This window comes from Mobula hypostoma, chromosome 20 (assembly GCF_963921235.1).
Source record: "Mobula hypostoma chromosome 20, sMobHyp1.1, whole genome shotgun sequence".
NCBI lineage: Eukaryota > Metazoa > Chordata > Chondrichthyes > Myliobatiformes > Myliobatidae > Mobula > Mobula hypostoma.
The window spans coordinates 46,370,613-46,385,992 of NC_086116.1; the positions used below are offsets into that span (position 1 = coordinate 46,370,613).

The 15,380-nt window shown below is 41.6% G+C and overlaps 1 protein-coding gene across 9 annotated transcripts in view; it reads right to left on the bottom strand.

Annotated features, from left to right (window-relative positions):
* Positions 1 to 15,380, bottom strand: part of LOC134359482 (protocadherin Fat 4-like) — a 164,068-nt gene that overhangs the window by 15,037 nt on the left and 133,651 nt on the right. For 8 of the 9 annotated variants that reach the window (XM_063072794.1, XM_063072796.1, XM_063072800.1 and 5 more), the window contains 4 exons: positions 7,763 to 7,919; positions 6,530 to 6,635; positions 6,219 to 6,434; positions 4,083 to 4,228 (listed from right to left, as the gene is read on the bottom strand). In XM_063072794.1, the coding sequence (XP_062928864.1) occupies positions 4,083 to 4,228; positions 6,219 to 6,434; positions 6,530 to 6,635; positions 7,763 to 7,919 (625 nt within the window). Of the gene's footprint in view, positions 1 to 4,082; positions 4,229 to 6,218; positions 6,435 to 6,529; positions 6,636 to 7,762; positions 7,920 to 15,380 lie in introns of those variants that run through there. The other variant, XM_063072802.1, reaches the window with a different exon arrangement.

The window sequence follows — 15,380 nt, forward strand, 5'->3', positions numbered from 1 at the left end:
GAGGGCAGGTCTTCAGGTTCTTGGATCATTTGGATTTCTTCTTGGGGAGGTATGACCTGTTCAAAAGTGACGGGTAGCACCTGAACCTGAGGGAAACCAATATTCTCGCTCGCAGGTTTGTTAGAGTTGTTGGGGAGGGTTTAAGCTAATTGAACAGGGGGTTGGAAACCGGAGTGAAGGGAATCAGGATAGGACAGATGGTATAAAACCAGAGATAGTGTGCAGTCAGTCTTTCAGGAAGGGCAGGTAGATGATAGGACAAAATTGCAGCCAGCAGTGCATTAGGGATCCAAGGTTACACATTGTATCAGAGGGATTGGAAGGTAGGCAGAGGAGGTGGCTGGTAAAGAATGGCATCAAATCCGTAGAATAATGTAATATAGGATCAGAAGATGTTGAATCCTTGTGGGTTGAGTTAAGAAACTGCAAAGGTAAAAGGACCCTGGCGGCAGTTATATACAGGCTTCCCAACAGTAGCTAGGATGTGGACCACAGAATACAACACGAATTAGAAAAGGTATGTCAAAAGGGCAATGTTATGATAGTCATGGGAGATTTCAACACACAGATCGATTGAGAAAATGAGGTTCAAAATGGATCTCAAGAGAGTGAGTTTGTTGAATGCATACTAGATGGCTTTTTAGAGCAGTTTGTCATTGAGCCTACTGGATTGGGTGTTATGTAATGAACCAGAGGTGATCAGGGAGCTTAAGGTAAAAGAACCCTTAGGAGGCAGTGATCACAATATGACTGAGTTCAACTTGAAATTTGATAGGGAGAAAGTAAAGTCTGATTTAGCAGTAGTTCAGTAGAGTAAAAGAAATTACAGTGATATGAGAGAGGAATTTGCCAAAGTAAATTGGAAACAGATGCTGGCAGGGATGACAGCAGAGCAGAAATGGCATGAGTTTCTGGGAAAAGGTAGGAAGGTGCAAGATAGATGTATTCCAAAAACAAAGAAATACTCATATAGCAATATAGTACAACTGTGGTTGACAAGGGAGGACAAAGCTAGTGTAAAAGTAAAAGAGAGAGCATGCAACAAAGTAAAAGTTAGTGGGAGGACAGATGATTGCGAAGCTTTTAAAACTCTACAGAGAGCAGCTAAAAGAATCATAAGGGAAAAGATGAAATATGAAAGCAAGTTAGCAAACAATATCAAAGTGGATAGTAAAAGCTTTTTCAAGTATGTAAAAATAAAAGAGAGATGCAAGTGGATATAGGCCAACTAGAAAATGAGGCCAGAAAAATAATAATAGGGGACACGGAGAAGTCAGATGTACTAAATGAGTATTTTGCATCAGTTTTCACTGTGGAAGACACTAGCAGTGTGCCAGATGTGGAAGGGGTAACGGAAGAGAAGTGAATACAGTTACTACTACAAGGGAGAAGGTGCTCAAAAAAAGGTACATAATTCACCCAGACCAGATGAACTGCACCCCAGGGTTCTGAAAGAGGTAGCAGTAGAGATTCTGGCAGCATTAGTAATGATCTTTGAAAGATCATTTGACTTTGGTATGTGCCAGAGGACTGGGAAATTGAAAATGTCACTCCATTCTTTAAGAAAGGAGGAATGCAGCAGAAAGGAAATTATAGACCAGTTAGTCTGACCTCAGTGGTTGTAAAGATGTTGGAGTCACTTATTGAGGATGAGGTTATGGAGTACTTGGAGACACAGGACAAGATAAGAAAAGTCAGGATGGTTTCCTGAATCTTGCCTGATAATCCTGTTGGAATTCTTTGAGGAGATTACAAGTAGGATAGATAAAGGGGATGCAGTAGATGTTGTATATTTTGACTTTCAGAAGACCTTTGACAAGGTGCCACACATGAGGCTGCTTACCAAGTTAAGGGCTCGTGGTATTACAGGAAAGTTACTGGCGTGGTTAGAGCATTGGCTGATTGGTAGGAGACAGTGAGTGGAATAAAAGTATCCTTTTCAGGTTGGCTGCTAGTGAGAAGTGGTGTTCTGCAGGGGTCGCTGTTGGGACCACTTCTTTTTATGCTCTATATCAATGATTTAGATTATGGTATAGATGGCTTTGTTGCAAGTCTACAGATGATACGAGATTGGTGAACGGGCAAGTAGTGTTGAAGAAACAGGTAGGCTACAGAAGGACTTAGACAGATTTGGAGAATGGGCAAGAAAGTGGCAAGTGAAATACAATGTTCAAAATGCATGCTCATGCACTTTGGTTGAAGAATTAATTGTGCAGACTATTTTCTAAACAGGAAGAAAATCCAAAAATATGAGATGCAATCACCCTAAATGTTAACTTCCAGGTAGAGTTGGTGGTGAGGAAGGCAAATGCAGTGTTAGCATTCATTTCAAGAGGTTTAGAATGCAAGAGCAGGGATGTGATGCTGAGTCTTTATAAGGCACTGGTGAGGCCTCACCTTAAGTATTGTCAACAGTTTTGGGCTCATCATCCAAGAAAAGATGTGTTGGCATTGGAGAGGGTTCAGAGGAGGTTCAAAGGATGATTCCAGGAATGAAAGGGTTATTACATGAGCAACAGTTGATAGCTCTGGGTCTGTAGTCGCTGGAAATTAGGAACAGGAGGGATCTCATTGAAACCATCGAATGTTGAAAGGCGTAGACAGAGTATGGAAAGGATGTTTCCCATGGTGGGGGAGTCTAGAACAAGAGGCCACAGCCTCAGGATAGAGGGGCACCCATTTAAAACAGGGATGCAGAGAAATTTCTTCAGCCAGAGGGTGGTGAATTTGTGGGATTTATTACCGCAGGCAGGTGTGGGGGCTAAGTCATTGGGTGTATTTAAGGCAGAGTTTCATAGGTTCTTGATTGGACATGGTATCAAAGGTTACTAGGAGAAGGTAGGGGAGTGGGGCTGAAGAGAGGAAAAAGGATCAGCCATGATTGAATAGCAGAGCAGACTTGATGGGCCAAATGGCCTAATTCTGTTCCTTTGTCTTATGGTTTTATGGTTAACCCCAAATTTCAAACCTCTTCCTTTGCCTGACATTTTGTAATTTCACTAATTACCACATCTGGTTTTGAACAAATGATTTTATATTGTTGAGTTTATGCGGCTATATAATTAATTTGCCACCAAATAAATAATTATTCATTGGTTTATCATTGAATTCTTTTCATCAATATAATCTGGTATTTATTGCTAAGCTTTCTTGAAGTATTTGTAACGATCTTATCCAAGACCTTGCAGTTAGTAGTGAAGCTACAAGTCTAGCTATCAACATTTTTACAAGGCTTTTCTCTTTACATTGTCTTCATTTTAGTAAAATCAGTGAGGTGTGAAAACCAAGAATCTGGAGAAACTCAATTGTAATTGATTTTCATTTTACAACCACGTAAATTGGCTGTAATACTGCCACATTGGCTGTAATACTGATTCCATCTTCCTTAAAAGTTTGTCTGAAAATGCCTGGCAGTGGCACGAGATGGCGCTCTATGTATGTATTATCACAGCCTAGAACAACTGAGCAGATACACGTCCCTTACAGGAATGCGTGGAGCAGTTTGAATAATAACTGCAGACAAACACGTCAATTTTAAGCCCCTTTTCTCCGTTTATAGTCCATGTTTAGACCTTGGTTTTAGCAGCTAATATTGTAATTTATTGATGAGAATCAAGAACTTAATTCTAGTATCAGCTTTTCAAAGCAAATGTGTGATGTGGAGGTTTAAACACCATGGAGCAAGTTGAACAGAAAATTTCATATATTCTTTTACAGGATCAAAATACAGTTGCTTGAATGGTGTCACCAGTGAGGTGACAATGGGCTTAACTGATTCGAGTTTATGCAACAGGACTGCACTGTATTTTCCAGCAAGGTGCAGTATTTCAATTTCTTTAACATGTGGCTGCGTTCTGAATCACTTATTATGGAGGGGGCATCAAGTTGTGCCTCGATGCTTTTCAATAATCTGAGCGCATGGTAAAAAAATAGTGGTGAAGTATTTAGCTCACTAAATCTTTACAATATTCACCTGATAGGAAAATGAAAAGAAATTGAATGACCAGTACAAAGGCATAGTGAATTATGCCAAGATATTTTCATTGAGTGACTGTGTCCCAAGGTTCAGGGTGCTACCTTACCAAGACATTCACAGTCACTATGGCTGAGCTGCTTCTTTGCTTAAATGGGTCGATTTGAAGATCATTTTTCATATCTGTTGCTTTGACAGTGAGGATATAAGTCTCTTGTTTTTCTCTGTCCAAGGAATTTAGAAGTCTTATTCGACCTGTCAAAGTAAACATAAGTATATTGCTGAGCTAATGAAGATTTAAAATGGCATCAAAAGAACACTAAATCGAAGTCCAGACCAATAAATATAAAATAAATAATTTTCACATTTCTTCTTTCTGATTTCAGTATTTAACCTGGTGAAATATGATACCACTGAAATAAAATGATTATCAGGTGATGATCACAATTTATTTCTCGAATGCACCAGAAAATGATAAGTAGTGCTTATAAGCTTTGCCCTCACTATTATGCCTTCATTACCCACTGTAGCCGTTAATGTTCTCACTGTTATTGACTTACCACACCACCGGCCTCCACATTCAGTACATAATTCTCCATAATTTTCATCATCTCCAACAGGATCCCACCACCAAGCACATCTTTCCCTCCTCCCCACTTTCTGCTTTCTGCAGGAATCACTCCCTACACAATTTCCTTGTCCATTCGTCCCTCCTCACTGATCTCCCTCCTGGTACTTATCCTTGCAAGCAGAACAAGTGTTACACCTGCCCCCACACCTCCTCCCTCACTACCATTCAGGGCCCCAAACAGTCCTTCCAGGTGAGGCGACACTTCACCTGTAAGTCTGTTGGGGTCACCTACTGTATCTGGTGCTCCTGGTGTGGTCTCCTGTACATCAGTGAGACCCGACACAGATTGGGAGAGTGCTTTGCCGAGCACCTACGCTCCATCTGCCAGAAAAAGTGGGATTTCCTGGCAGCCACCCAATTCAATTCTACTTCTCTTTCCCATTCCGACATGTCAGTCCATGGCATCCTCTACCGCTGTGATGAGGCCACACTCAGTTTGGAGGACCAGCACCTTATACCTTAACACCTTAACGTCTGGGTAGCCTCCGACTTGATGGTATGAACATCAATTTCTCAAACTTCTGCTAATTGCCCCCAACCCTTCACCAATCCCCCATTCCTGTTTCCCTCTTTCACCTTATCTCCTTTCTTGCTCATCACCTCCCTCTAGTGCTCCTCCTCCTTCTTCTTCTCCCATGGTTTACTACCCTCTCCTATTAGACTCCCCCTTCTCCAGCCCTTTATCTCTTTCACCAATCAACTTCCCAGCTCTTTACTTCACCCCTCCCCCGCTCCTGGATTCACCTGCCGCCTGCCACCTTGTGCTTCTTCCTCCCCTCGCCCCATCTTCTCATCTTTCTTCTCCAGTCCTGATGAAGGGTCTCGGCTTGAAACATCGACTGTTTACTCTTTTCCATGGATGCTGCCTGGCCAGCTGAGTTCCTCCAGCATTTTGTGCGTGTTGCTTGGAATTCCAGCATCTGCAGACTTTCTTGTGCCCTCTGCTTTAAACCCACCTAAGTTTACACTTATAATTATGGTTAATCTGTTCGCAATGAAACTAAGCTTAAACTTGGTTTAAGCTACACAGTATGATAGTGCGTGTAACCCTATTGTAGCGCCAGTGATCCGGGTACATTTCCTGCCGCTGTCTGTACGTTGTCCCCATGACCCTCCAAGTGCTTCAGTTTCCTCCCACATTCCAAAGGCACATGGCTTAGCAGTCTACTTAGGTCACATGGGTGTAATTGGGTGGTGTGGGCTCACTGGGCCAGAAAGGCCGGTTACCGTGGTGAATCTCTAAATAAATAAACAAATGAAACTATTCCAGCAGCTATGGCACTGAAGTGGGAAAAGTCATGTCATGGATAATTCTGCAGTGGCAATAAACTACGTATACCATACAAAAACAGCCTGCTTATCTACACAAACACGGGGAAATCTGCAGATGCTGGAAATTGAAGCAACACACACAAAATGCTGGTGGAATGCAGCAGGCCAGGCAGCATCTATAGGAAGAGGTACAGTCTGTAGCTCTTCCTATATCTGCTTATCTACAACAGATTTTATATTTCACAAGGCCAAATAAAACTATGATATCGCATCTCCAATGGAGAATGTACAATTCCTCATAAGTAAGATCTATGAACCCATGGATGGAACCTGATATATTACCTGAGTTGGATTCAATGTAAAACATAGGTGGGATTTCACTGTTGCCTCCTACAATAGAATATCTTATGTTGTCAAATGGGAGGTCATTATCAGTAAATATTGCTGTTCCAATGAGAGCCCCAATTGGGCTGTCTTCAAAGACGTTAAACGTTCGTGATCCTGATACAGGATTCCACTCATTCACTGGTGTAACCTTCACTATAACTGTGGCGGTACCTGAGTAAGAAAGTTAGCTCGTTAATTTAAAGTTCATAGCTGCACCAGCGACTTGACTTTTAGGAAAAGCAACGTATGAAGAGAGCTAAACTTACTTGTCAATTGAGGCTTTCCATTATCTGTTATCTTAACAATGATCAGGTGTTGAAAATGAACAGCAGCAAATGAGATATCATCATACTGCAAGAGCGATGACCCAATCTGTAAAATAATTGGTGTTACACAGATTCCTTATTTTGGAGGATTCTTAACAAAATCAAGATTTTACAGAATTCCTAATCACTATGGCTGGATCAGATTGTTATCAGATTGTTAAAAATAAAAAATGGTTATTTTTCTTGTAGCTTAATTTTCCTATGCTTATTTGTATTTTTATATAATTGCCTACTGTATATACTTGTAATTGTTCAGTGAATTAATTGTTCAGTAATTATTGTGCAGTTGCTTCGCATTTTTCTAGAACCTTAGTTTTCAGTATTAGGTGTCATACCTTTTGAAACTGGTATTTTATAGGTTAATTGTTATCACTGGAATGTGTGCTTTCTCCAGTCGGAGTATGAGGTGACTACACTAATTTTGCTCTTTTCTTTGTTCTCTCAACATTTTTTTCTTTTTGTTCTTCATTGCTCTTGTAACACTTATAAGTTCATTGTTAGTGATGAATTCATTCTTGACTTCCAAATAACCTTTGGATCGCAAAAGCATCAAAATCCAACACTAGTTTCATGTGATGGTTGTTGAAATGTTACAATAAATTATACAACTTAATTTTAACTTATCTTTTTATTTTCTGAGGAGATGAAGACAAGCATAGTGGTTAGCACAATGGTTTACAGTACAGGCGACCTGGGTTCAATTCCCTCTGCAGCCTGTAAGGAGTTCGTACGTTCTCCCATGATCTCGTGGTCTCCTCTGGGTACTCTGGTTTCCTCCCACATTCTGGTTGGTAGGTTAATTGGTCATTGTAAATTGTCCCGTAATTAGGCTAAGGTTAAATCGAGGGTTGCTGGGCAGTGCAGCTCGAAGGGCTGAAAGGTGTATCCCGTGCTGTATCTCAATAAATAAATAAAGTAAATATTTGTTGCTCTAATGCAGCAGATTTCCCATGGACAGAAATTTGACACAGTCTCCAAGCCCGAGACAAATAAACGTGTCAAGAAATGAATGTGCAGCCACCTTATTAGATAGATTTGAGTAGTCCCAGCTAGCCTGATTTGATGTCTCAGTGGTATTTTGTCAATCAGAAATAGCTTTGGGGTCATATTACAGTGACTCATAAAGGCTTGAGTTTATTGCTACCGAATATCAATCAATTTACTTGTACTTACTGTTATTTCATTACCAGTGATGTTAAATCTTCCTGTCGAATATGAGTCAAGAACCATATTGTACTTCAAGATATTATTTGCTGCTGTTCTGTCATTATCCCAGCAGTTTAGTGACACAACTGGAGTACCCCGTGGGGAAGTCTCAGCAAGCTCCATGCTGGGAAATGAAATATGGTTAAAAATTAAATCTACCATATAAATGTGATCAATAAGATCAACAGTGTTTCCAACTCAACGATTAATAAAGGGCGTATCGGAATCAGACTCTAAGAGTATGGATGTAAAATATATGTATATTATGGTGCAGGTGAGGACAAAGAACCTTAAGAAAGAAGATAATTTTTAATAAATACAAATACAGTTCAAAAGAAACTTCTTTTCGTGGAAATGTATAACTCTTAAAGGTGAACATTGTAGCTGTATTCAAGGGCAAACTAAGTAAACAATTAACAGAGAAAGGAGCAGACTGGAGTTTGAAAGAGACAGATGAGGATGGAGACTGAGCAAGCTTAAACTCCAGCTTAGATCTGGTTCACTGCCCTTAAGATTTTGTAATCCTGTAGTAGTTGTTATAGTGACCTTTAGCATTAACCTTATGTGCAAAAGTTTATGAACATAAATGTTTAATAAAAATTTTATTAATGATTTGGACATGGTGCGTATTCTTGGCTCAAGCTTGGAACTGATTTGGAATGTTTGTATTAACAACAGTAAAGAAAATATATGAATTCTAAAAGCCAGAACAACTGGCAGTTCAATTTTTTCAGGCATGTGGTTATTAGAGAATGAATGATTGGTTGCCTGTTGTATCCAGCGATGATGGTGAAACTTGTGTGGGTGAGTTTATAAAGTGGAAAAGGCATTGCACTGGGGCGTTCCGCTCTCTCAACCTCAGAAGTCTGGGCCAAGTGGTATGAATGGTCATCACAACAGGAGTCTTCCTTGGTTGCAGCGGATGATGATATTAGACATTATTCTTATTGTAAAATACTAATCTCCAATGAGAGTGGTAATATTTGCTCTAAACAATTACTTTGCTTTTAAAAAGTTGACTCAATGAATAATCACCAATGCCATGACAGTGAACCTTTGACCTGAAACATCAGCTCTGTTCCTTTCTCTTTCGATGCTGCCTGACCTGCTGAGTACTTCCATTATAATCCATCTTTATTTCTGATTTCCAACAGTTGTATTATTTTCCTTTGCACCTCAGCAATAAATTTTGATTCCCTGAATAAATATTCAGCACATAAAAAAAGAGGAGCTAAAAACGGATGAGCATCTATAAGCTTGTTGAAAATGGGCATAACCCACCAGATTAACACAGGGAAGAGCCAATTCCTCCAGCACTGAGTTTGCATTTTTTCCAAGTGACTTTTGTGCTGTGGTTAGGGTTAGGATTAGGATTCATGGAAAATGGACTCTAATCCAAAGGATATTAGAGCAGGGGTTCCCAACCTAGTGTTCACAGACTCCTTGCTTAATGATGTTAACCCATGGTATAAAAAAAGCTGGAGGCCCCGATTTAGATTAATCTCCATTTAACGGGTTAAAAAATTTGAAGAAGCACTATCTGCATTTTGACAGGGGTGGATCTCATTGATGTTTGTTAATTCCCTGTCAGTGACTTGCTATTGCCTTGTTAATAATCTGCCATGCCTTGCTGAAACCCCACAACTTTTATTAAAGCAGCATTATTGTACTGCTGGGAGAATGCACATATTGTTTGAATGCAGTTCATATGAGCTGCAAAGGAAACATCTAATTGCTAAATTAAGATCTTTGGGTCAGACACAATTTGACATGAAAAGCTTGCAAGGATGTCACTGGCCTTGTAAATAAGTGGGCATTTGATTTTCTGAAAAGCAATAGACTTTTTGATATTATTTGGGTTTTTTGTGTGAGAAGGGAGTGAAGTTTAGTGGGTATACCTCCTATCTCATTGCTCCACATGCTCACTCAGTGGGTGGTGGAAGTACACCTAATGCTGATCCGCTGACTGCCATTAATCTTTACAAGAAGAAGACTGCTGAGAGAAGTAGAAATAGAGGTCAAAAGAGTGAGACTGGGACACAGTGTGTTCTGGACGTTGTCAGTGAGAGTGAGGGGGGCTGGTGGTTTGCACCACCTGTAATATGGTTGGCACATGGCCAAGTGGTTAAGGCGTCGGTCTAGTGTTGTGTCGTGTCCTTGAAGAAGGCACTTAACCACACATTGCTCTGTGACGACACCGGTGCCAAGCTGTATCGGCCCTAGTGCCCTTCCCTTGGGCAACATCGGTGGCGTGGAGAGGGGAGACGCAGCATGGGCAACTGCTGGTCTTCCATACAACCTTACCCAGGCCTGCGCCCTGGAAACCTTCCGAGGCACAAATCCATAGTCTCGCGAGACTAACAGATGTCTATTTAATATGGCTGAGGGGAGCCTATGGTTGGAAATTCAGATGGGGAGTTAAGTGATAGTATGGAATGGATTTCAGCAAGAAATTAAAGAAAAATGAGTCGGGGATGTATGGGTTCGGATGAGGAGGGTCTCCCGCTGAATGGCATCAGGACTAGGGTAGAAGATGCTATCAATTTCAAGATGATGATTACTTTCATATTGTAACCCGGTTAGATTGATGAAGGCTATTCAGAAGGACATTGGTAAAGTCAGCAATATGTCTTACCAAAGGTAGGATGTTGATTACATGTGCTGATTTAAAACAATAGGAGATAATGCTGAAAATGAAGACTCTGGAGAAGAGTAAAATTGTTAATACATTGGTCGGGTTAAGAACAAAGGTTTGAGATGTTATTTCAGGTGTATCTCTGTGTGTATCTATGGAGGATATTAAGGACAATCTGAGAGGGGGTCAGGCTGTTTTGGCTAAAAGATTACAGACCTGGAGAGAAGGGAATAATCGGATACTTTGTCTGTTCCGTTGTGTTTTTCTGATGAAGTGCTACCGTCAAAAGTCTATTTAGGCCGCATTAGTTAATCTGTCAGAATGTATGACCCTCCATTGTTGCGGTGTTTTAAATGCCAATGTGGGACATGTTGCTGCTTCCTGCAGGGGGAAATTGTGATGTGCAAAATGCGGAGGTGAACATGAATTTGGGAATTATGAAGGTTGGTGCTGAGGCAAGATGCTGCAACTGTGAAGGAGCTCATTGTGCAGCTTATTCAGGTTGCCTGTTTTACAAAAGGCTGGGAAATTCAGAAGGTGAAGTTAGTGCATAATACTTCTTGTGCTGATGCTGTGAGAAGATTTGATTCCTGTACATCTGTAGGGTGTCCGGTTAAAACAGACATTTACAGGGATTGGGCAGGAGTAAGATCATGGAGTGGGGTTGTACATGTGGGGAGTGGGAGAGGTGAAGTATTTAGTAAGTTATTGATTCTTAAAAAGATAGATTTTCTTGCTTGTCAATGTCCTGTGGTAAGTGGAACAGTAGAGGTGGGAAAAAATCTGATAGACTCAGAATAATGGTGGATGCAGCATCAAGGTATTTGGGATTTGTGGGATTTACTGCAGAATAGATACATGAAATACTTCAGAGAGAAGATTTGGGGAATGATAGTAGAGAGAATGGGCTGGTAGTGGAGGGTATTTGGGGAATGGGCTGGTAGTGGAGGGTATGTGGGGATTGGGCTGGTGATGGAGGGTGATTGGGGAATAGGCTGGTGATGGAGGGTGACTGAGGAATGGGCTGGTGATGGAGGGTGGCTGGGGAATGGGCTGGTGGTGGAGGGTGATTGGGGAATGGGCTAGTGATGGAGGGTGATTGGGGAATGGGCTGGTGGTGGAGGGTGATTGGGGAATGGGCTGGTGATGGAAGGTGATTGAGGAATGGGCTGGTGATGGAGGGTCATTGGGGAATGGGCTGGTGATGGAGGGTCATTGGAGAATGGGCTGGTGGAGAGTGATTGAGGAATGGGCTGGTGATTAGATTATGAGAACACTCGGTCCCCGTTTATTGTCATTTAGAAATACATGCATGCATTAAGAAATGATACGATGTTCCTCCATAGTGATATCACACAAAAACAGGACAAACCAAAGACTAACACTGATAAAACCACATAATTATAACATATAGTTGCAACAGTGCAAAACAATACCATAATTTGATAAAGAACAGACCATGGGCACGGTAAAAAAAAGTCTCAAGTCCCGATCGACTCCTGTAGTCCCTGATAGCAGGCGGCAAAAAGGGAGAAACTCCTCTGCCATAAACCTCCAGGCACCGACAACTGACAACTGACAATGCGTTGGAAACACCCGACCACAGCCGAGTACATTCGAAAACTTTGAGCCTCCGACCAGCCCCTCTGATACAGACTCCCGAGTGCCATCCTCTGCCAACCGCCTCTGACCTCGTCGAAGCAAAGCTGAGGACTCAGAGGCCTACTCCTCTGGAGATTCCAGACCACACAGTACCAGCGGCAGCGAAGCGGGCATTTCAGAAATGTCTCCAGATGTTCCTCCGCGTTCTCACGTCTGTCTCCATCAAATCAGGATTGTGCATGGTACCCTACTTAACAAATACAGATATCATTCTGGAGCGGCTGCGCACGTTGAGTCACGCCGCCATCTTCTCCTCCTTCTACCCTGGAGGGTAATTGAGGAATGAGTTGGTGATGGAGGGTGATTGGGGAATGGGCTGGTGGTGAGGGTGATTGAGGAATGGGCTGGTGATGGAGTGTGATTGAGGAATGGGCTGGTTGTGAAGGGTGTTTGTACACAGTGTCGACACATTGATCTTTTCCAATTAACTTACAATTCTTTATTGGAATGCAAGAAGTCCGTTAGTCAACAAACAGGAATTTAAAGCATATGTTTCAGGTTTTGGTGTTCCCTTGAGTGTTATTTGTGCACAAGAAACTTGGTTGCAATCACATTTATCATTTAAGATTCCAGGTTATGAGATATGAGAGACATACAGCTGTGGGGGGGGGGGTATGAGGGGAGCTATGCTCCGTATATGAAGAAGGGTATATTGTACAGAATGCTGCCTTTTCCAGAGAACACCGAATGCATAATCACTAAATTGTTATATCCACAGGATGAAGTTTATGATCGAGTTTGGGAGCTGTCTGTGGAAGGCTTAGGGAGAATGGTGGAAACTTAGCCGGTAAAATTATTTTTTGCGGTGACTTTAATGCACATAGTGGTTTGTGAGGCAGTAAGACTCCATTTGCTAATGGGGTAGCAGTAGAGGAGTTTCTGGAAGAATATGATTCGTTTGTTTAAATTATGGAATGAGACAAGTATGAATATTGCCAAAGGTGGGGATTCTTGTCTGGATTTGATTCTTATCTCTGCTCCACTTGCTGGATTTAGTAGCTGTGATGTAGTGGTTGATTGTATGGGGAGCAGTCTTTTCCCAGTCTTGAGTATTCAGGGTTCAAGGTTCACTGTTATAATTTGGGTTCTGGTACTAAATGGTGTTTCAAAAGGGTAAACTGGAAAACATTTTCTGTTGAGTGTGAGAAATCATTTGATTGTCTCTAGGTAATATCATTGAAGAAGACTATCAGAGTAAATTTCTGGTTTGGGTGGGGCAGCCAATCAAGCCATTCATTTGGTGTCTAGGACAGCTGGTAAGAAGTATGTTCTTTGGTGGACACAAGAATGTACAGATGCCACCAGAGACTGGAGAGGGCATTTCATGTTTTAAAATGTGGATTAACGCAAGAAGCCTTGCTGAACTTTCCGAAGAAAAGCTAAAGCAAGGAGAGTACTTGAAATGCTAAAAGGGTGGCTTGGAGGGGACTTAGCTTATCATTTGCAAGGGAAACTGGCAGGGCAGTGGTGTGGAGAATGCTAAAGAAAATGAATGGCGTCAGGGGTTATAATCAGATTCCAGTGTTAGAGGTGAATGGAAATTTGGCTACAACAGGCAAAAAGAAGGCTGAATGTCTGGGAAACATGTTTGCAAATTTACATAGACAATTCAGGGTATGAGTATATTAAGAGATGACAGTGTATTTTGATGGAGAATTGAAAAACTTGTGAGAAACAAGAGATATTGAGAGTGCTATGGATGATGACTTTACGCTAACTGAACTGAAATTGGCTGTCAATAGTGCAAGTACTACAGCCACTGGACAGGATATGGTCGGCTATCATGTTCCAGCTTGAGGCAGTCTGAAAGAATTTGCTCATAATAAGTTTTGGAAGCAAGGAATGCTCCCAGGTGACTGGAAAAGTGCTGTGGCCCTACCTGTTGTTAAACCTGGGAAGAATCTAATGCTGCCAAGAAGCTATAGATGTATTGCTCTCTCCTCTTCACTTTGTAAAATAATGGAGAACATGATAATAATTCTGCTGATCTTTGTGTCGGAAAAGAGACAATTACTTAGCTGCTACCAATCTGGGTTTTGTAAGGGGAGATCTACATATGAAGGCCTTGTCCTACTGGGAAATTATATTTGGAGAGTATTTACAGTAAAAGAATCAGTAGTTGCAGTGTTTATGAATCTTGAAAAAGTTTATGATATGCTATGGAGGGAGGGGCTTTTGATTAAACTAAGTAAGATTGGTTTTGGTGATAGGCTTTACAACTGGGTATTGGATATTTTGTTTGACCTGTCAGAGTGAGGGTAGGTGAAGAAGTGTCATCAGAGTTTTCGGCAGATAATAGGACCCTCCCTCCCCCCCCCCCCCCGGGTAGTGTTACTGGTCCAATATTGTTTAATATGATGATTAATAATATTTTATGATGGTGTTGAGCCTGGGTTTGGTTTGGCTTCATATGCTAATGAAGGAGCTCTGTGGAAAAGGGGCCGTAACACTGTCTATGTAGTAAACTCAAGCAGGTGGGAGGAGAAGATGGTGGCACGACACAGTTCGCAGTGGCCACTCCAGTGGTGATGTCTGTTATTTGTCAAGTAGGGTTCCGTGCACAATCCTGATTTGATGGAGACGGACGTGAGAGCACGGAGGAACATCTGGTGAAACTTCTGAAATGCCTGCTTCACTGCTGCTGCTACTGTGTGGTCCCGAATCTCTGGAGGAGAAGGCCCCAAGTCCTTGGCTTTGCTTGTTGCTTGGCGGCTGGGGCGGGGTTGAAGCGCTCGGCAGAGGATGGTGCTCGGAGAGGCTGTGTCGGAGGAGCTGGTCGGAGGCTCAAACTTTTCAGACGGACTCAGAGTCCGCTGCGGTCGGGTGCTTCCAATGGTGCTGCATCAGCAAATTGGTGGCGCTTGGAGGTTCATGGCGCCTGCGTGAGATGGTGAGTCTATCGGGACTTAGAGCCTTTTATTTTTAACCATGCCCATGGTCAGCTCTTTATCAAATTATGGTACTGCTTTACACTGTTGTAACTATATGTTTAATCATGTGGTTTTGCCAGTTTTAGTCTTGGTTTGTCCTGTGTTTTCTTGTTACATCATTCTGGAGGAACACTCTATCATTTTTTAATGCATTGCATTTCTAGATGACAATAAATGAGGACTGAGTGTTCTCATAATCTAATCTAATCTAATCTAACTCTGTGCAAGCAGCATTACCAGCAATGGAAGAATGGTCTTTAGGACTGGGATTTTAACTTTTCTGTTTCTGTCAAAATATATGGTTTTTACTCAGAAACACGGGTTGGATAATATTCGCCTTACTCTGTATTCTGTGTGT